The sequence below is a fragment of the Chaetodon auriga genome, chromosome 13 (genome assembly GCF_051107435.1).
Source record: "Chaetodon auriga isolate fChaAug3 chromosome 13, fChaAug3.hap1, whole genome shotgun sequence".
NCBI classification, from domain to species: Eukaryota; Metazoa; Chordata; class Actinopteri; order Chaetodontiformes; family Chaetodontidae; genus Chaetodon; species Chaetodon auriga.
Window position 1 is genome coordinate 13,845,404 of NC_135086.1, and position 17,237 is coordinate 13,862,640.

Genomic DNA, 17,237 nt, shown 5'->3' on the forward strand with positions numbered 1-17,237 from the left:
ACTTTGTCTGCATTGTTGCGTCCGCATTGTTGCGTTATTTCATTTGAGTAATTACATTTGAAAGTGCAGTAAATAAATAATTGAGGGCCTTTTTTAACAACAAGACTGCAACTGAAGCACTAGAAAGCCACCCGAGTCAGCGTTTGACTGTGAATTTCCTTATTTGCAACCAACAATTGAGATTAAATGAATTCAAATCCCTGTTCAATCCTAAACGTGGTTGCATACTGTATGTTAAATTTCACTTAAAAATGATGGATTCGGAAGGTGGAAGAACGAGTAGTTAAGTGTTTACGAGTGGGAGAGGTGTTGCGGCGGATTTCCAATTTATTGTCCAACTTGTACGAATAATTACTTTAAAGCAGGAAGAAACGCGCTCCAATAAAGCTATAGAAATGGCTAGACGTCTGGCCTAAATGACTTTATGGCCCCGGCCAGTAATTACACTCTCCTTTGAAACCCCCTTTTTCTTGGGCGTTTGCGTCTGTTGCTGACAAACAGAATGTGGACACTTTTCCACGGGGTGTCTGGTCGATGAATTGTTTCAGAGGAAATCACCCCCCACCTTAATGGTCACGTTTATTCATCAACTGCACTTCCCACCGATGGGAAAAAAAAAACAAAAAAAAACTTCACTTTGACTGGTGTCCCGTGCATGGTGGTGTCCCATGAATTTATTTTATTTTGACACGGAAAACAAGGCCAAATCAGATGACACTGAACAGGCTTCAGTTAAATAGGATTAGTGTGGGAAATAGGATTTTTGACTGTTCTTGAAATTATGCAAATGAGGGAATAACGTTTTTAACCGCACGAGACGAGTCAAATGGGAAAACCCTGAATTTTGCAAAATGGGATGCGGTCTGTTTATCTCTGCTGGAGCCTCACGGGAGAAGTAATGAGAGCGCTAGAGGGCGATATTGTTCTTTTAGTTTCAGTTACTGCAATTCATTCACAGCTGGAACATGAAGGCAACACATGGACTGTACCATTCAACATGCACCCATGGATTCACTGATTTCTATGAGGAAAGGTGTTTTTCTTTCATTTTATTATTTAAAGAAATATACTGTTTATGTCTGAATATCTTTTATAAAACTGAAGGACTGTGAAGATCTCAGAAGTCCCTAGTTAGTATGAGGGTCGATTTTGCGGTATTTAAAAATGATAATAATGCAATTTCCCGAACAGGACACAAAGCTGTTGTTCTTGAAGGAAAAAAACATAAAACAAAACAAAACACCACGCATCTTTAACGGCTTAAGCCCCAATTCATGTAATCCCCTTCATTGCATTTATTAATGTGCGCATTAAAAAAAAAATCCTTTTGATAATTTCCAGACATCAGCGTGTTCATACATTTGCGCAAAAAGAGCAGCCAGTTTTAATGGATAGAGAAAAGGCTTACTGAGGCCCGGAGTGGCCCTCAGCCCATCATCCTTTACAGAAGGAAACACAGAAACAATTAGAGTCAACTTTCAGAAATACATTCCTCTAAATGATCCCTTCAGAGGCCATATATCCTCCTCTAAACTTTGCCAAACTCTAACAGTATTGAAGCCGCTTTTACTGCTCGCCTGGAGTGTAAAGTGAGGTAATGAAAATATTGATGACAGATTCATATTTTATGTCAACTCAGCAGCGATTCTAGAGCGACCAAACATGACAGTTACTGTGTGATGTGTTGTTTTTTTTAACCCATAATTCTCAAATGCATCTTTCATATTCAGGCAGGCTCGCGGCGCGTATATTTCTGTTTAAATCGTTGACTCAGCAGTGGCATACTGGGCCTTTAGAAGAACAATAGTCCAAATACTTATTTATTTGTCTTATGCTAAAGCCCACTCAATGTAACAAAACTTAAAAAATAACTATAGGGCGTAGAATTTGTAGCTATTAAAATTAAAAAGATCAAGGAATTGAATGAGGATCATTAAAACCAGGCTACATTGAAGGGACCCATGTCCATTATCTGACGTAAAACACTCAAGCTTCAGGGCTGAGGCGTTTGATGTGCATTTATCGTTGCTGACTTGCATCTTAAAACGATTATAAAAGCTTTAATCTCCACTTTGGCGCATTAGCTGAGAAGTCAGCGGCGTAGCCTGCTTTTCTTAATTCAGTCTGCAGCGGAAGGATAAGAGGCGCCTCCCTCGGTGTCTGCTGCTGTGTCCCGAGGAGTTAAAGCGAACATTACTTCAGTCATCGCCACTGAAAGTGATGCTTGTTATTATGAGGTTCCCAGTTGTTAAAAGCGTCCAAACACTGACGGCCAATGGCAGCGCCAAGAGAGCACAAGATGGATACGAAATATTGAAGCAATTAGAGAAAATGTTGAATTCATTATTTGCGTCTTGATCTGACGTCTTGATGTATTGAGCTACATGCGTGCTAAGTACAGTGGAATGGAGGCCATACGGAGGCTGTCACGGCTGAAAACTTGACCCCAGGATGACGATGTTCAGCTTCTTTATTCAAAAATGTTTTTACCACGTGATTGCACTCGCACATTAATCGGATTCGACATCTTCTTTTGCGGAACTCTGTCAACATGTAAATTTGCACGCAGTCATCCTCACTGCACCGTCATCGTCATGTGCCTCTTCCCTTACAGGTCCTGAGCGAGCTCGGCTGTTCACTCTGGCCATTAGCTGTAGTCACATTGCACAGTGTGGATTTACATGTTTGCTGTGTTGATCCACATGCACGCACGTTATCCAATGTTGTTTCTATGGAGGCTGCACGCATGTCACGGCAGTAGCTGTGAAGATCACGCGTCATCGATTTGGAACAAACAGCATGTAGACTTTCCTCTGTGTGTGTGTGTGTGTGTGTGTGTGTGTGTGTGTGTGTGTGTGTGTGTGCGTGTGTGTGTGTGTGTGTGCGTGTGTGTGTGTGTGTGTGTGTGTGTGTGAGTGATAGAGAGAGAGAGAGAGAGAGAGAGAGGTTTTGAATTTAGTCTATTTCTGGAAAACTCAGCTATCCATTTAGCCAAGCCTGTATAGAGTTCAGTGGGAGATTTTAACCCGATCATGCGTTTCATTAAAAAAAAAAAAAAAAAAAAGTATTAATCTGCTTTTCGTTTCGTTCATAACGAAAACGCACAGTGTCAGTGAAACAGCTGAGGCCTGTGACGCCATTTGCCATTCAGCAGGTATTCTATCTGTCTAGATCCAGACTAAACTGTGACGCCCCACATTCTGAAGAAGCTCCTGCACTGTGTTCCCACTGGAGACAGAGACCGAGGAGGAACACCCGGTGAAACGGTGTTAATGCAGCAATACAGCCTCGCTCTGGATTACATGATGTCTGTAGGTGGAGAGCCTGGAATGGATCTCGATGACCAGTGGTATAATAACGAGTTCAGAACTCATCAGCGGTCTGCTTGGCAATGATGACACTGTGCTGGTGCGCATGTAAACGATGTCTTCAATCAGTCGTGTCATCTTTGCTTGCTTGGCAACAGATTTATGGTTCCAAGTTCAAAACACGGCAGTGAAATTATCAGTGCGGCATACATAGTGTGAATTGAATAAATAGGTTGATTTAAAAAATCCATCCATGTAATCCATAAACAGGCCGTGCAGGACGGATTAAGCATATCCTTTTAGCCTCAGTTGATCATGTCACATCACTTTCCTGTTCGGCACCTCTCTTCTTAAGGCGGCTAATATTAGTTCGTTGTTCTCATTCAGTTTTTATCCTAAATATTAATTATGTGCGCAAACAGCAGCTCATTTTCTGTGCTGGACTTCGTTCATTTTGAAAGGAAGCTGACTTGGCTTTATGTTCTTCAACCGACATTAGCTGAAATCCTGTGACAGAAGAAGACAGAAAAGCCCACCAGACTCATTATGAATTAATATGCAAACATGGAGACCTGCTGCCCTCTGAGACGCGCTGTCCTGGTGGCTGCTACATCTTTGTGTGTGTGTGTGTGTGTGTGTGTGTGTGTGTGTGTGTGTGTGTGTGTGTGTGTGTGTGTGTGTGTGTGTGTGTGTGTAGCCTGCCATCCGCACCACCGATTTGTCTGTATTTGTTTTCAGTATCAGAAAATTCAAACTAAAGGCAGTGGAAGTAAATGCTGCTCACGCCCAGTTTCCTCTCTAATAACACAAAGACACATATTCAACTTTTTTGGTGTTTATTTATATTGTATTTTGTGCTTTAAAGGTCGTTTAAGTGCATAGTTTAGCCACATGATTCGGCTCTAATTTTTTAGCAGACCACGAGCCATTTGTTTTCCCGACTTCTCCTTGGCTCTCCATCATTCGTTTATGCGCACTGGTCCACCACCATGGCACCCTAATACCCTTTGTCCGGTGCAACGTAACGGCTTGCTTACCACCACTGACCTCAAACACAGGACGAGGACATCGTGTAAGAAGACTGCAGACAAACACTCCTGCATCTTCATCTCTCTGCACCGAGACTAAAGCGGCCTTAATCCAGACTCCCCCCTCCAATGGAAAGGCCTTTTCCCAATGCTGGACTAGAGTTACAATAAAGTCATAGTTGTGTAATGCAACAAATCCTGATCTCTTGCAACACACACGCACACACACGCACACACACGCACGCACACACACACACACACACACACACACACACACACACACACACACACACACACACACACGGAGCTATAACACAGGAAACCAGAGACCGAGCCACAGCCTGACTATAAATCGCACCGTGCTGACTCTGGCATGCCACCAGATGAACGAGAATGAAATTCCTCTTTGCTGCAGAAATGTACACACGGAGGGGACTGCGTTTGCGATGTTTAGCCTTTAAATCTCCAGGGTCAATCTAGTGTGAAACATTCAGGCCATTAATTTATCTCTTCCTTATTTCAGGTGCATATGTATAACAGAGAGGGCCAGCGCGAGCGTGTGGAGAAGGCGATGTTCACGTACAGAAAACAGGAGAGATCGATTAAAAACAGTGTTTATCACCTTGAACAGCACGGAGAAGGCTGTCTCACAATGGTAGACATTTTTTCCTGGTTCATTTTATTTTATTTTTGTCTTCCTTTCCACACCAGCGTGAATTCTAGCTAAAGTCTTTTCAATCATGTGGCTTTTTATGAAGAGCCGGAGGCCGCTCATTGAAAAACAGCAAAAAGAGAAGAAAAACAGCACATCTCGTCTCTTTCATTGGTGCTAAAAGCTTCTGTCCGACCCAAAAATCATCAGATATATTTTCTAATGAACGCTTCTGTTTTTTTTTCTTTTTCTTTTTATTGAATGTTAAACATAAGTATGTTGCCTTTCACCCTGAGCAAAGCAATCATTGCGTCATTCGGATTTGGCCATATGTCCAAAAAAGGGCGTAAATTTAATGTATTTAATTTACTAAAACCTTCCATTTTCTGTGGTATACTAAAGAATTTGCACTATGCTGAAGCTGAAATATTTTAAGGCTACAGTCAAAGTGTTCCTTTGTGCGTTAAGATACAAATTTTTATGGTTGACTGAAAAAAAAGCAGGGGGGGTGCAGGGGGACATGGAGGGGCTTCAGCCATTATGCGCAGAGATGGGCAGAATTGCTGCAGTCCAAATTCCTTTTTGTGAGAGGACAATTTACAACTTGGTAATAGACCTTTTTATGTGCCTCCATCGCCTGTCATTGGATGCCACTGGTCATGTGTGAGAGGCAAACGTCTTCATGGCTCTTTTCCTGATTTCCCAGGCGATTTTTTTCCCACTGCATTCTGAGTCTATGGCGTTCAAACCGATACGCCACGGTCGGCTTTCTTAAAAATTGCATTCATTTCATAACCGTCTGATCGGCACGTATTGGCGGCACCGCGCTGCGCATTCTCCCGGATGGCAAGAGGAGCGTTTCAAACTTAAACTACACATCTGACCTCTTCATCCACACAGCAGCGCTGTCTCCTCACGGCTTTATCAAAGTGCTCCGCATAGGTAAACCTCAGAGAATGAACATGGATTATCTCCCAGCTATAGGTAAGCTTTCTGTGTGATAATGGGCTTTATTTACGCTTGTGTGTCTGCATGTGAAGTTTGACAGCTTCCTGTTCATTAGTCATGTAAATTAGCTGCAGGGTAATGGCTCTCGGGTAATTTCACATGTTGCTGAGTGTATTGAAATAAATTGTTTACATTTTAGACGCAGAAAAGGTGGGTAATGATCTTAGTATGAATGAAAATGTGCCTTTATTGCTGTTTTGCCGCAAGAATCATAAAGAAATATTTCAAGAAATAGTCAACCGGATGATCAAATGCTTTCACGTTTCTTGGCAATGTATCAGTTGTGGCTCATACTGTCTGTTTTAAGATTTTTCTTCAGAAATATAGCTTGTGTTTGGAGTCGGTGATGATGGTGTCTGAGCAGTATTTTTGATGAATTAATTTCCGCACAAATTAGAAGAGAGCTCCATGTATTGAACCAATCATTCCTCATTTCGATTTCAGTTTAAAGCAGCGTACTGCATGTTGACACGCCTTTTAATAATCCTCAGCTCATCAGATTCCGCAGTGAACCCAAAGTTATATCATTGTCTTACCGGAAAATGTGCATTGATCTGTCGAAGCCACTACATTGCCACAGCCTGTTCACTCGCTAAAAATGCTGCACAATAATCGACTCAGAGCTAATCTGCGTTGCTATATTCCACATACTGCACGGATGGCAGAAGAAGTTCAGTTTTCATAGCTGTCTTCAGCTGCCTGGAGATGGGGCCAACTGAACAAAGACAGTATTTCACTGTGGCCTGACAGGCAGCTGCGAAAGTATTTACAGCCTTACTGCAATGCGGCAAAATGGAACCCTGCAAGACAGGCACAAGTGAAAGCCCGAGAAAATTAGAGAGGGCTCGCTTTGTGTCGTCTGATCTGACAATGTCCATATCTTACAGCATCTCTGCATGTGATTGTTAGATCTTATTATGTAGAGCCATGTCTGATCACAGGCCCCGCACACATTTGAGCAGATAGCAGTTTCCGTGAATGGATGTGGTTTCCCCTTTCCACCCTTGTTTAAAGCCCCCAGACCTGGAGTCTAGTACACTGTTACACTGTTTTGGGTCATTGAGTGAGATATTTAGAGCTTTTATAAACAAATGCTTCTTTCTATTCACTTATATGAAACCTAAAAGGTACAATAGCTAGCTGTTATTTATGTTTTGTTTTTGTTTTTCTCGTTTTCCAGTTAGACAAAAGGATTCATCCACTGATCATTTTCTATATAACTATCACCATCACACGAAAAGACAAGGTTATTTTGTTATCTGCTTACACATAATAACATCTACATTGTAAAACATGGCCACACTGGCATGGCTCTGTTTCATATCCAGTCCAAATATCTACTTAAAAATCAACGAAGTGGTTTTATTCAAGGGCTGTGTGGTTCTTCTAAGGCAACTGCAGTTTCGTTCATTATCAGAATTTAATTAAACCAGCTCCTTGCATCAGGATTCATCTGCATAGCTGCTTTAAGAGTCCTAGACCTCATTCAACTAATAATTAAATAAACTAATTTGCATTCGAAAAAGTGCAGCTTCTTCTTCCTTCTTGCACATCTGTAACTGTTTCATAAAACTCGTGATTAGGTCACATTACCTGTTAGTGCAGATGGACATTTTTTGCAGTGGAAAAGGGGGAAGCCGTTAAAATGCCAGCAGAAGGCGCTGTTGGCCAACAGTCAGCCTCCCTGCTCTCACTCACAGTCCTTGACCAGGAGGTTCCCGCGCGCACTGATTGGCTGAGACACGAGGTCATGTGACGTGGGTCACTTTTGAAAGCCGTTTTGGAGGAATGTGTGTAAGAATTCTGCATTTTTAGCATATGTGAACGAATGAGATCATCTGCTCTGGTTATTTTTGATGCATTTGGTGCTGTGTGGGCCTTCTATGTGCCCTACAAACCCTTGAATTGTATAACAGCAAAAAAAAAAGGCAAACAGTTGTTGGACTGATCTTGCACAGACAGTACAGAGGATACTTTGTGACCAGATGTCACCTCAGCTGAAGATGCTGAACAAACTGGAGCTTCACTGACATCAACCGTTTGAACATTTTCACATTTTCTTCAGTCACAACAGTGTGTATGAGATCTTGATGATAATGATCTTGAAAACACTTGATGGAGCTGAGAGACTGCATTTATAGGCATCAAACTGCACGCAAGCCATTAAAGCACAGAGAACATACTACTGTGTCTAAAACATCCTGGAGTTTTAGCCTCGTGTTCCCTCAGGGGAAATCATCTTTTTTATGATGACATGCATGTAAAAAGTGACAAGCCACTGATTTGATGCCCTCCATTTATCATACCTGCCCCACAGTGGCAGCCAATCAAACCTCAACATCACCAGCCCTCACTAGTCTGCACAGGAAAGCAGAGGAGGGGCAAAAAGTGCTCTGCGATCGGTGATTGGCCCGGATGAATGAATGACATCAGTCTTACTGCGTCAGGTTCACTGGGGAGAAAAATGTATCTGAACAGACAAATATGCATGTTTGGTATCTTGGTTGACACTTTAGAGGTCAACAGGCTTCAGGAAAATGACGTAATCAGGTCTGTCCAATTGAAAGAAAAAAAGGGAAAAAAATCTTATCTTAAATAAAATAACTGGGGCAGGTTATAAATTCATAAGATTATTAATATTAATGATCAGAGATCCACTTATCAGAGTACCAGACTTTGCTGTTTGTTGTTTTATCAGTAGTTTATAAGCGTGATATGCAAATAACTACAAAATAAAATAGTTTCTATTTTATCCCAGTCTACTTCTCTTCCCTTTTTCTATAAAGTCACTTGCAGCCTCCCAGCCTCATCGTTTCTACGACTTTTCCTCTGTGCACATCAGTGTAATCGGCGTTATTGAGTAAGTGCAACTTTGAGGATTATTTATGGGCCTGCGCGGTGTTGTGAGTGGTCGTGAGGAAACACGTGATGCCATTAAACTTTGTTTTATGGCCCGGGACTTGACAAGCCAAAATATAATTCTCATTGTGTATTAGTAAGGCCGTCCAGATGGGTTGGAATAGAGCTTCAATTGGCAGCGAGCGGTACCAGGCTGACTTTCCCTTCAGCATGGATGTGTTTGCTCCACGGTGCGCCATGCGTTGCGGTCTCTGTGGTAAGCTGTGTTTTAGCATTATGCTCGTGCTATGGGCGTGTGATGTCACACGCATCGTGCTCAGGCTATACTGTTTCCTGCCTCTAAAAGCGGCCACAGAGCGAGTAGAGACAAACAGAGATGGCTAGATGATGCGCTCTGACTAACCGTGTTACTGAGCTTGGTTTGGGTTTAAACCTTTTAGGAGTCAGTCGATGCTTTGTTGGATTCTCTGCTGGTCTGCTTCAGCGCTCCATGATTTAGTGACTTGATTGCAAAGGGATGCTTGTTTGCCTGGAGAAATCAACCTGTTGTCTCCAAACTGGTGTTTTTGGAAGATTTCTTAAGAATTTTAAATACTTGAAAGGCCAAATTAAAATACATTTATGTGACATTACTAATCTGTAACTCACCCTCTGCTGCGGTTTCAAAAATAACGATTTTTGTGGGACAGTATGAGCTTCTGATTTAACCTAATTTAAATGTATAAGCATCTTAAAAATAGCATCGAGGTTGCAACAATAAAATCTTTTTTCTTTTTCCTTCTCACGTTAAGTGGCTGCTGCTTTATTCACTGCAGGCCCAATGCGTGTCTTCTGCAGGCCTTTAAATGATTGATATCCTCAGTCATTGTTTGAAGTCCAGTCTGACAATGTTTAAATAATATTTAAAGCAAATTTTGCTGATATTTAAGCTGTATTTTCTATTATTAGCAATCAAAAATGCTGTCTTCCTTGGCCCGAAAATTAGATTAAATAGTCCTCGTGTTTTCTGCTGGTCTTAAACGCTCAGCCAGAGTTTTTTTTTGATGGTAAAAGCCCGTAATTGTGAAGAAAAAGAGCCAAGCTGAACCAGTTGGCCTTTCGTTTAACACAAGCTGCCAGGAAACGCTGACTTTATCATTCTTTTGTTGTCAATCTCGGCTTTGACCCGTCTGAAGGACGAGCAGGGCAAGGTGAAAGACAGGTCAGGCTGTCTAACTAATATTGAAATGTGAAGTGCAAGAACGAATTTTTGCACATGCTACCATATATATTCTAACTGCTCGAAACGAATCTTTTATGTTTTTTTTATTTATTTTAAAACTTGAACGGAAATTTTGCAGAATCGAGATAAAAGCCAACATCTGCGTTATTATGCCAAGACGACTTCTCTTAATTTGATCCTCCCTGTTTTATTTATTACTCTTGTTATCTATCATCAGAACTTTCAGCTTGGCAATATGAAGTTGAAAATGTAACTGAAGCCAAAACGTTATATGTAACTAAACGACGTAATGCATCATCCAGTAAATAAACAGTTAGTAAAAAATGGCCCTGAATGCCTCATTTCTCATTAGAAAGCATGAGTTGTATGTTTGGCTCAAACTACATTTGAATATTTTTTCCAGGCCTGTGATGTGAACCCAGTGTCACATTTGGCTAAATGTGCTTCAAAACAAATGTTCCATTAAAGATTATGATTTGAGTCTTTCAGTCAGACAGTTTCTGACTCAGAGCTTCATGTAGGGCTTGAAAGAATTTGTCAGAAACTCTAATATATACATATTAATGGAAATATATACTACTGACGTTGATTTGCTTGAAAATCAGGTATTCTGCTTGTTCTGGTCATTTCGGGGAATAACGAGCTGGGTCTAAGCATTTTCAGCTTTAATTGATTTGTGAGGATGTTTCAGAGGGAGTTGCAGCGGCCGTCATGGTGGTTTGGTTAATGGCTGACGAGGAATTGGTAAACTTTTGCACCCTTTGAGCTGTCACCGGCCAGAAAATAATTGAACTTTTTGATAAGTTTGTAAATGATTTCGGTTGACCTCCGTGGCCTGCAGCCTCATCTTCAGGCCAGTGCTGATAAGCTCCTCCATATTAGCCCTCAAGTTATCTGCGCATGACTTTATAGCGTTACTGCGATGTTTGACATGTGCTTATCTTTGATTATGAGGCCACAGCATGCAAAAGTGAAAAGCTATTGATATTATTTAAAGAACATGATTTTTTTTTTCTTATTGTGAACTTGGACAACGATGTAGGGAAGATTGACCTGCCCAGAAACCTGTGTTGACCTGAGATGTTTTCGTTCGCTGTCGTTGCTCGTCACTTGCTGCTGGGATTGACAGGACTTCTCTGCACAGAGGCAGACTCTTGGCTTGGTCTTCTTTTGGGAGAAGCAGCGACTGACACGAGTTTTGGAGCAGCTGTGTGACCACTTCTTGGTTCAACCCAACAACACAAAGATCGTAAAAACCCTCAGCCAGATGATGAATACATGCAATGGAAGTCATCAAAACGAAAGGAAAGGCTGCTTTCAGTGGGGGGACATGTGTTAAAAGTAGACACTGAACAGAATAAGTCTGATATTATTACAGCCTATAACCGGAGCTCTTCAGGGGGTTTTAGCCCATCTGAGATGAGTCCCTCTCATTTCCTTAAATAACCTTCTGTGATGCTTCTGTTTATCCTGACTGTGAACCACTTTGCAAATGTTGTCTGGTTGACGTGCTCCACAACTAAAGTGCTGTGGTTGTGGGGCTGAAAGTGGGCTGCGTCGCTTGCCGTCGTCTATATATACCCTGTAGAACCGAATTTGTGTGATAAAACCACAGTCACAGATTCGATTCTAGGGGAGTATATGGTCGATGAAAAAACTTCGATTTATTGGCTTATTGCTGTCGTTTGGTGCCTCACGTGCTGTCAGATGCTGCGCTGACAGTGCTGGTTTATGAATGAGAGTAAATCTGACAACGCCACATACTTCATAAGAGCAGATCCGGGGCATGTTGAAACTCTGTAGGCTTAAAGGGGACCTGCAAGATGCTCCGTGTGAGAATGACCAGAATTAAGAAGGAGCCTGCGTTTCTGTTTGGCTCCGCGTGCTGGAGCGAAACAGCAGAATGGATTTAGTGAAAGAAACGAAGCCACAGCACACTCCAGCTGTAGCCTTTCCCTCCTGTGAGTCGTTTGTGTCCCTACATTATTGATTCCCAGAGGCTGCTGCTGGCCAATAGGCTCCTGAGACAGGTTTTTTTTTTCTTTTTTTTTTTTCAAAGAGATGGGAGCAGATGAAGTGATGAGACTCGTGTAACTTTTGGATGACCCCTTCTTGACAAAGACAGTCTCCATCAATTGTCCCCAGTCATTATTCGCTGCTTTTATGCCGCGGGGCTTTTTGTATCTTTTGTTGGTTTCTCTGTTGAACACTGTGCCTTAAAGTTAGACCTTAGAAACTGATATATTTTAATATCTGCTTGGATAACACATCCTGTGCACGCTTAGCGTTTGCTATTTCCTGTTAATTTGTTTCTGTAATTTTAAAGTTAAATGTTGAAGTAATGGCGCTCTGTGTGTCTTTCTTATTTTTCCAGCGTGCCGTTTTATTATCCAAATGTGCACGCAGATGTTTCAGGTCAATATTTGTTTGTTTGTTTCCACCAGGGTCTAATTTTGGTTTATCTTAACTTAGATGAAATTGCTTTTAGTTTTATGTTTACCCGTTTATGGACCAGCATCACCTCCATTGGCCGATCTGGTCACATGGTTCGCTAACTTTATTCAGTTGACACCAAGTAGGAGGGCTTTATGGAGGGAGGAAAAAAAGACAACTCGAGAAAAATTAGTATTTTCTACCTTCAGAAATTAATGGCCATGAGTTCGTATATGGTGAACTCTAAGTATGTGGATCCCAAATTTCCTCCCTGCGAGGAATATTCACAAAATAACTATATACCTGAGCAGAGCTCGGACTTCTACAGTCCATCGCAGGACACAGACTTTCAGCATCCAGGGATCTACCCACGGTCAAACTACACGGAGCAGCCCTTCAGCTGCAACACTGTGCAGGACTCCACAGTGCAGCCACGGGGTCATGTGCACGAGAGATCCAGCCACTCGAACCCTTTTAGCGCACAGACTGAGCAGGGGCCCCCGGTCCAAGTGGCCGGTCCCCGGACTTGTGGACAGCAGCAAAACACAAAGAGCCAAAATGGGATACAAGCCAAGCAGCCTGCAGTAGTTTACCCCTGGATGAAGAAAGTCCACGTAACTACTGGTAAGATTTCCACTTCTTCTCCTTCTCTTATGGACCAGCTGAGACCTGTTCCTTTAGAAATCATTCAGTGTAATATTTATGGCAGTCTTTGAAAGGCCTCGCCAATTACACAAGTCATAAATTTTTATAGCTCAGGAAATAGGCCGCTAGGTGAGCGCCTGAAAGCTCCTGAATACACATATTGACCGGTTGTAATGGGGCTTAAATCTGCTGCAAATCCTCTTAAATTCAGTTGAGATCTTTCATTATTTCCCGGTCTCGCTTCCTTGTGAATTCCCTTAAAGTTTGAGCGCCCCGGGTAGAGAGACTCCTCTTGCTGTATTGTTGTTGCCTGCATGCTGCATTGGCTGCATTTGGTGACTATTTTTTTTTCCCTCCTGTTTTCTTTCTCGCAGTGAACCCGGATTACACAGGACCTGAGCCCAAACGGTCCAGAACAGCTTACACCCGGCAGCAGGTTTTGGAGCTCGAAAAGGAGTTTCATTTTAACAGGTATCTGACCAGGCGGCGACGGATTGAGATTGCCCACACTCTTTGTCTCTCCGAAAGGCAAATCAAAATCTGGTTTCAAAACAGACGGATGAAATGGAAGAAAGACCACAAGCTACCCAACACCAAGGGCAGGTCCGCACCAGCCTCCAGCCATCTGCAAAGCATCCAGAAGGATAACCAGACTGATATCACATCATTATAAGACAGGAAAGGTGTCACACCTTCAGAAATTCACTGTACATAAAAAAAGACAAAGGTTGCATCTGACTTTTGCATGGACTGATGTCGTTTTTAGCCATTTTTTTTTATTATTATTATTTAACTAAAATGACCCCAGCAGTGTTGACTCAAGGCTGAAACGGAAAATAAATCAGTCTCGAGCTTTGAGAGGTTTGAAAGTTGAGCCTCTTTCTGGCTTGATTTTCTTCAGAGACTCAAAACCATCGAAAGAACAAACTTTTTTTTTTTTTTTTTTTTTGAAGTTTCCACCCCTGAGGACATTTAATGAACAACCTGGGCTGATTTCATGGATTTAAACAAAGTTTCTCTGCTCTTCTCACGTGGATTCACGCTGGTTGAAAGATTTAATTACTTCATCCAGAGCAGGGAAGTCCTTCGTTCAAATTGCACACACACATACACACACACAGAGACGCACACACACACACACACACACAAACACAGAGGTTATTTTATGTTTTCTCCTATTGAAACTTCACATTAAACGCACAATATATATACTTGAAGGAAACAGTATTTCCATGGAGCACGCCTAACACGACCTTCTCTCCTGAGCTGCAGAAATCCCGTGAATCTTTCAGATCTTTGTGACTCGTATGTTTTAACTTATTTTGTACAATAAAGCTTTGAGATTTTCTTAGCCTAAATATTATTCCCAAAAAGCAAGACATTCCTGTGTGCATACTATTCCGAGTGCCCTTATAAATCTCTCCTGACGTCTGTGTAAACATGTTCAGAGGCTCTCTTCTACCATCCGAAACTCTAATATGAAAGCTCATTTGTTCCTGCATGGCATCAAATTGATATTGGATGTTTCTCATCGGAAATAATCAAATCCAGAATATTTAGGAGTGTAATTGTTTATTTTTCTTAATATGATTTCTACGTCATTATTTATTTGTTTAAAAAAAAAAAGTGTACATTTTCGTATAGCACACATACAATTTTAATTAAAAGTATTCGTTGGACTTTTATTAATCTAAAAATATGTTTGAACTCTTGTGCATTATTAGCATGGCTTTATGCAAAGTTTTAGTCTTAGTTAATGTGGGAATCTGAAGAGTTTTTCATTTACACCGAGCTAACCGAGGGGGGGTTTCTCGTCACGTTTCAAGACAGATATTTCTTGTTTTTAACCGTCATTGTCTTCGGACAAAAAAGGCTCAGAAGCTCTCCCAGTACGAGGAGGTCTTCTCTCTGAAGTCTTCACCATGAGAAGCCTGAAAAGGTATTTCAACCGAAGGTCGACAAAGCAGCAGTGGCAGGTTCATCCAGGGGACACATTTCAGCCGCAAGGACTGACCCCCAACACCCCTGACCCGCCGGACAGGCAGCATTTTCTCTCCCAGGCGCTGTTCGCTTTGCTTTGGAGCGCTGCTCCACGCCTAAAAAGCCAAAGCATTCAAAGCAGGAGTCGGTGCGGGAATTCCATAGTTTACACCTTTTAAAGTTGGCCTATTTATTGCAGGCGAAGCCCCCAAAAGATTCTGATTTGTGCATTTGTCTCCTCACGTCAATATGCAATCTTTTTGGTTTTATTTTTGTACATGCTTTTTACCTTGTATTGTGCATTGAGATGCGAGAAGTATATTGGAAAAAAAATAAAGATTTCTACTGATTATGCATTTAAATTGCTGCAGTGGGCACTTTGTCGTGATTTTTCTCTCCACTCCAGAAATACTTTCATTATGTGAAAATGTATTTTCCCGGCCGCAGTGAGGTATTTTAAAATTTCTCCAATTTCTTTCCTTGGTGATTTCATGTCATTCGTTTTGCGCCATTAACAAAAGGGTCACTTTTGGTGGGAAAAGAGTTTTTCTTCAGTGGTGACAAGCACGTGGAGCCATATGGACCTACAGCCCCCTTTCACAAAACATCCACAAATGCGCCAAATGTGCGCTGCATGGGCAAATGCAGCCCCTTCTCCTGTCAGGCATTACATTTACGAGCAAAAATATATTTTTAGTCTACGATAAGTGCAACACGTCTTTAAAAATATATACCATTGGCGTGTCTTAATTTTCATTCAATAGCTCCCATCCAAAGGAGAGCATGATTGCTCAAAAAATATCCCCATATAGGCTCTTAGTGGCGCATTTCATGGTGATTTTATTCAATAAAAACCGCCTTTGGGTTCTTACAGGACTTTGACTGCAGTCTTTTATTGCAAAATAGTTGTTACACGAGCCTTTATACTGCTGTAGAAACACAAATGAAGTTCGCTGGCCGGGTGGATTCAAACAGATAAACAAAAACTCTTTCAGAGGTGGTGCTCCTGCTCCAAAACCAGATTACGCCACAGCCATCACTAACTGTTTTACACACATAATGAACGCCGGCAAAGATTTGATATTTAACCCTCTCGTGCTTCACGAGTTATGCCTTTATTGAAAATGACCCTCTGCAGCACTGACCTCCGACCCTCCACCCAACACAGTCAGTTGTGATACAAACAACAGTGGCCATAAACAGACATGTGGAAAGACAATCTGCAGCCACTCAGCTGCGTTTTCATCCCCACTGACCACTGTCTGAGCCCCGACTCAGCACGTGTGGGCCTATGGGCGTGCACGGGCGCTTACATGTTTGTGTGTGTGTGTAAAAGAAAACAAAGAAAATACATGCGTGTGTGTCATATAGATACAGAAAGAAGCTGAGACAAAGTGATGCTACCGATCCACCATCCTGCCATAAATGATCTGCACATAGATGCTGAAGGGAGGATGAGAGAGAGGTGGGGGGGGGGGGGGAGGGGGGAATGGGGGCGGGGGGGGAATGGGGGGGGGGCTGTTATTGGCACATTTGGGGAACTTATCTACCTAATATACATACTAGTTTTCAAGGTAACTCGTACTATATAATTCATTATTTGAAACCCATTTTAGTTTCAAGCCTGCGTTGTGTAACATTTATTTTATTCAAACATGAACTGAGCTGAAAAATATCATAACACAGTTTCCTCCAGCAATTATCAGGTCAGAGCAGCCCACTACAACGTACAGTGTGTAGCCACACTGACCTACATGTGTGAACAGCAATAAATGGGAGCCAAAGGCAGTGCCATTTTCAATGACACTGCACCCAGTGCAGGAATACAACGTCGTCGCTCTCCATCCGGCCATATTTGATTTCCAGCTGTTTTCGCAGAAGCCTCTCCGAGCCAGACAACCCCCCTAAGATATATTAAAGTGCGCTGTCTGCATTCAGAGATATAATCCAGAGACTATACCACTCCGCTCTCTATTCTCGACCACGTGATTGTCTAAATAATTAATGCAGCACGTCCCCCTAGAAACACGGCGTCGTCATTAATCGCAAGGACTCTATCAGACTTGAAAACTGAAGAGATCCCCCAAGAAAATAATATCCGA

General features: G+C 42.0%; 1 protein-coding gene across 1 annotated transcript; it reads left to right on the top strand.

The window, feature by feature from the left end:
* The first annotated feature begins 12,710 nt into the window (after nucleotides 1-12,710).
* On the top strand, nucleotides 12,711-13,907 carry hoxd4a (homeobox D4a). Its single transcript, XM_076746885.1, has 2 exons — nucleotides 12,711-13,134; nucleotides 13,530-13,907. Exons 1-2 carry the CDS (start codon nucleotides 12,726-12,728, stop codon nucleotides 13,826-13,828), a joined length of 708 nt encoding a protein of 235 aa, XP_076603000.1. The 5' UTR covers nucleotides 12,711-12,725; the 3' UTR covers nucleotides 13,829-13,907.
* The last annotated feature ends 3,330 nt before the right edge of the window (nucleotides 13,908-17,237 follow it).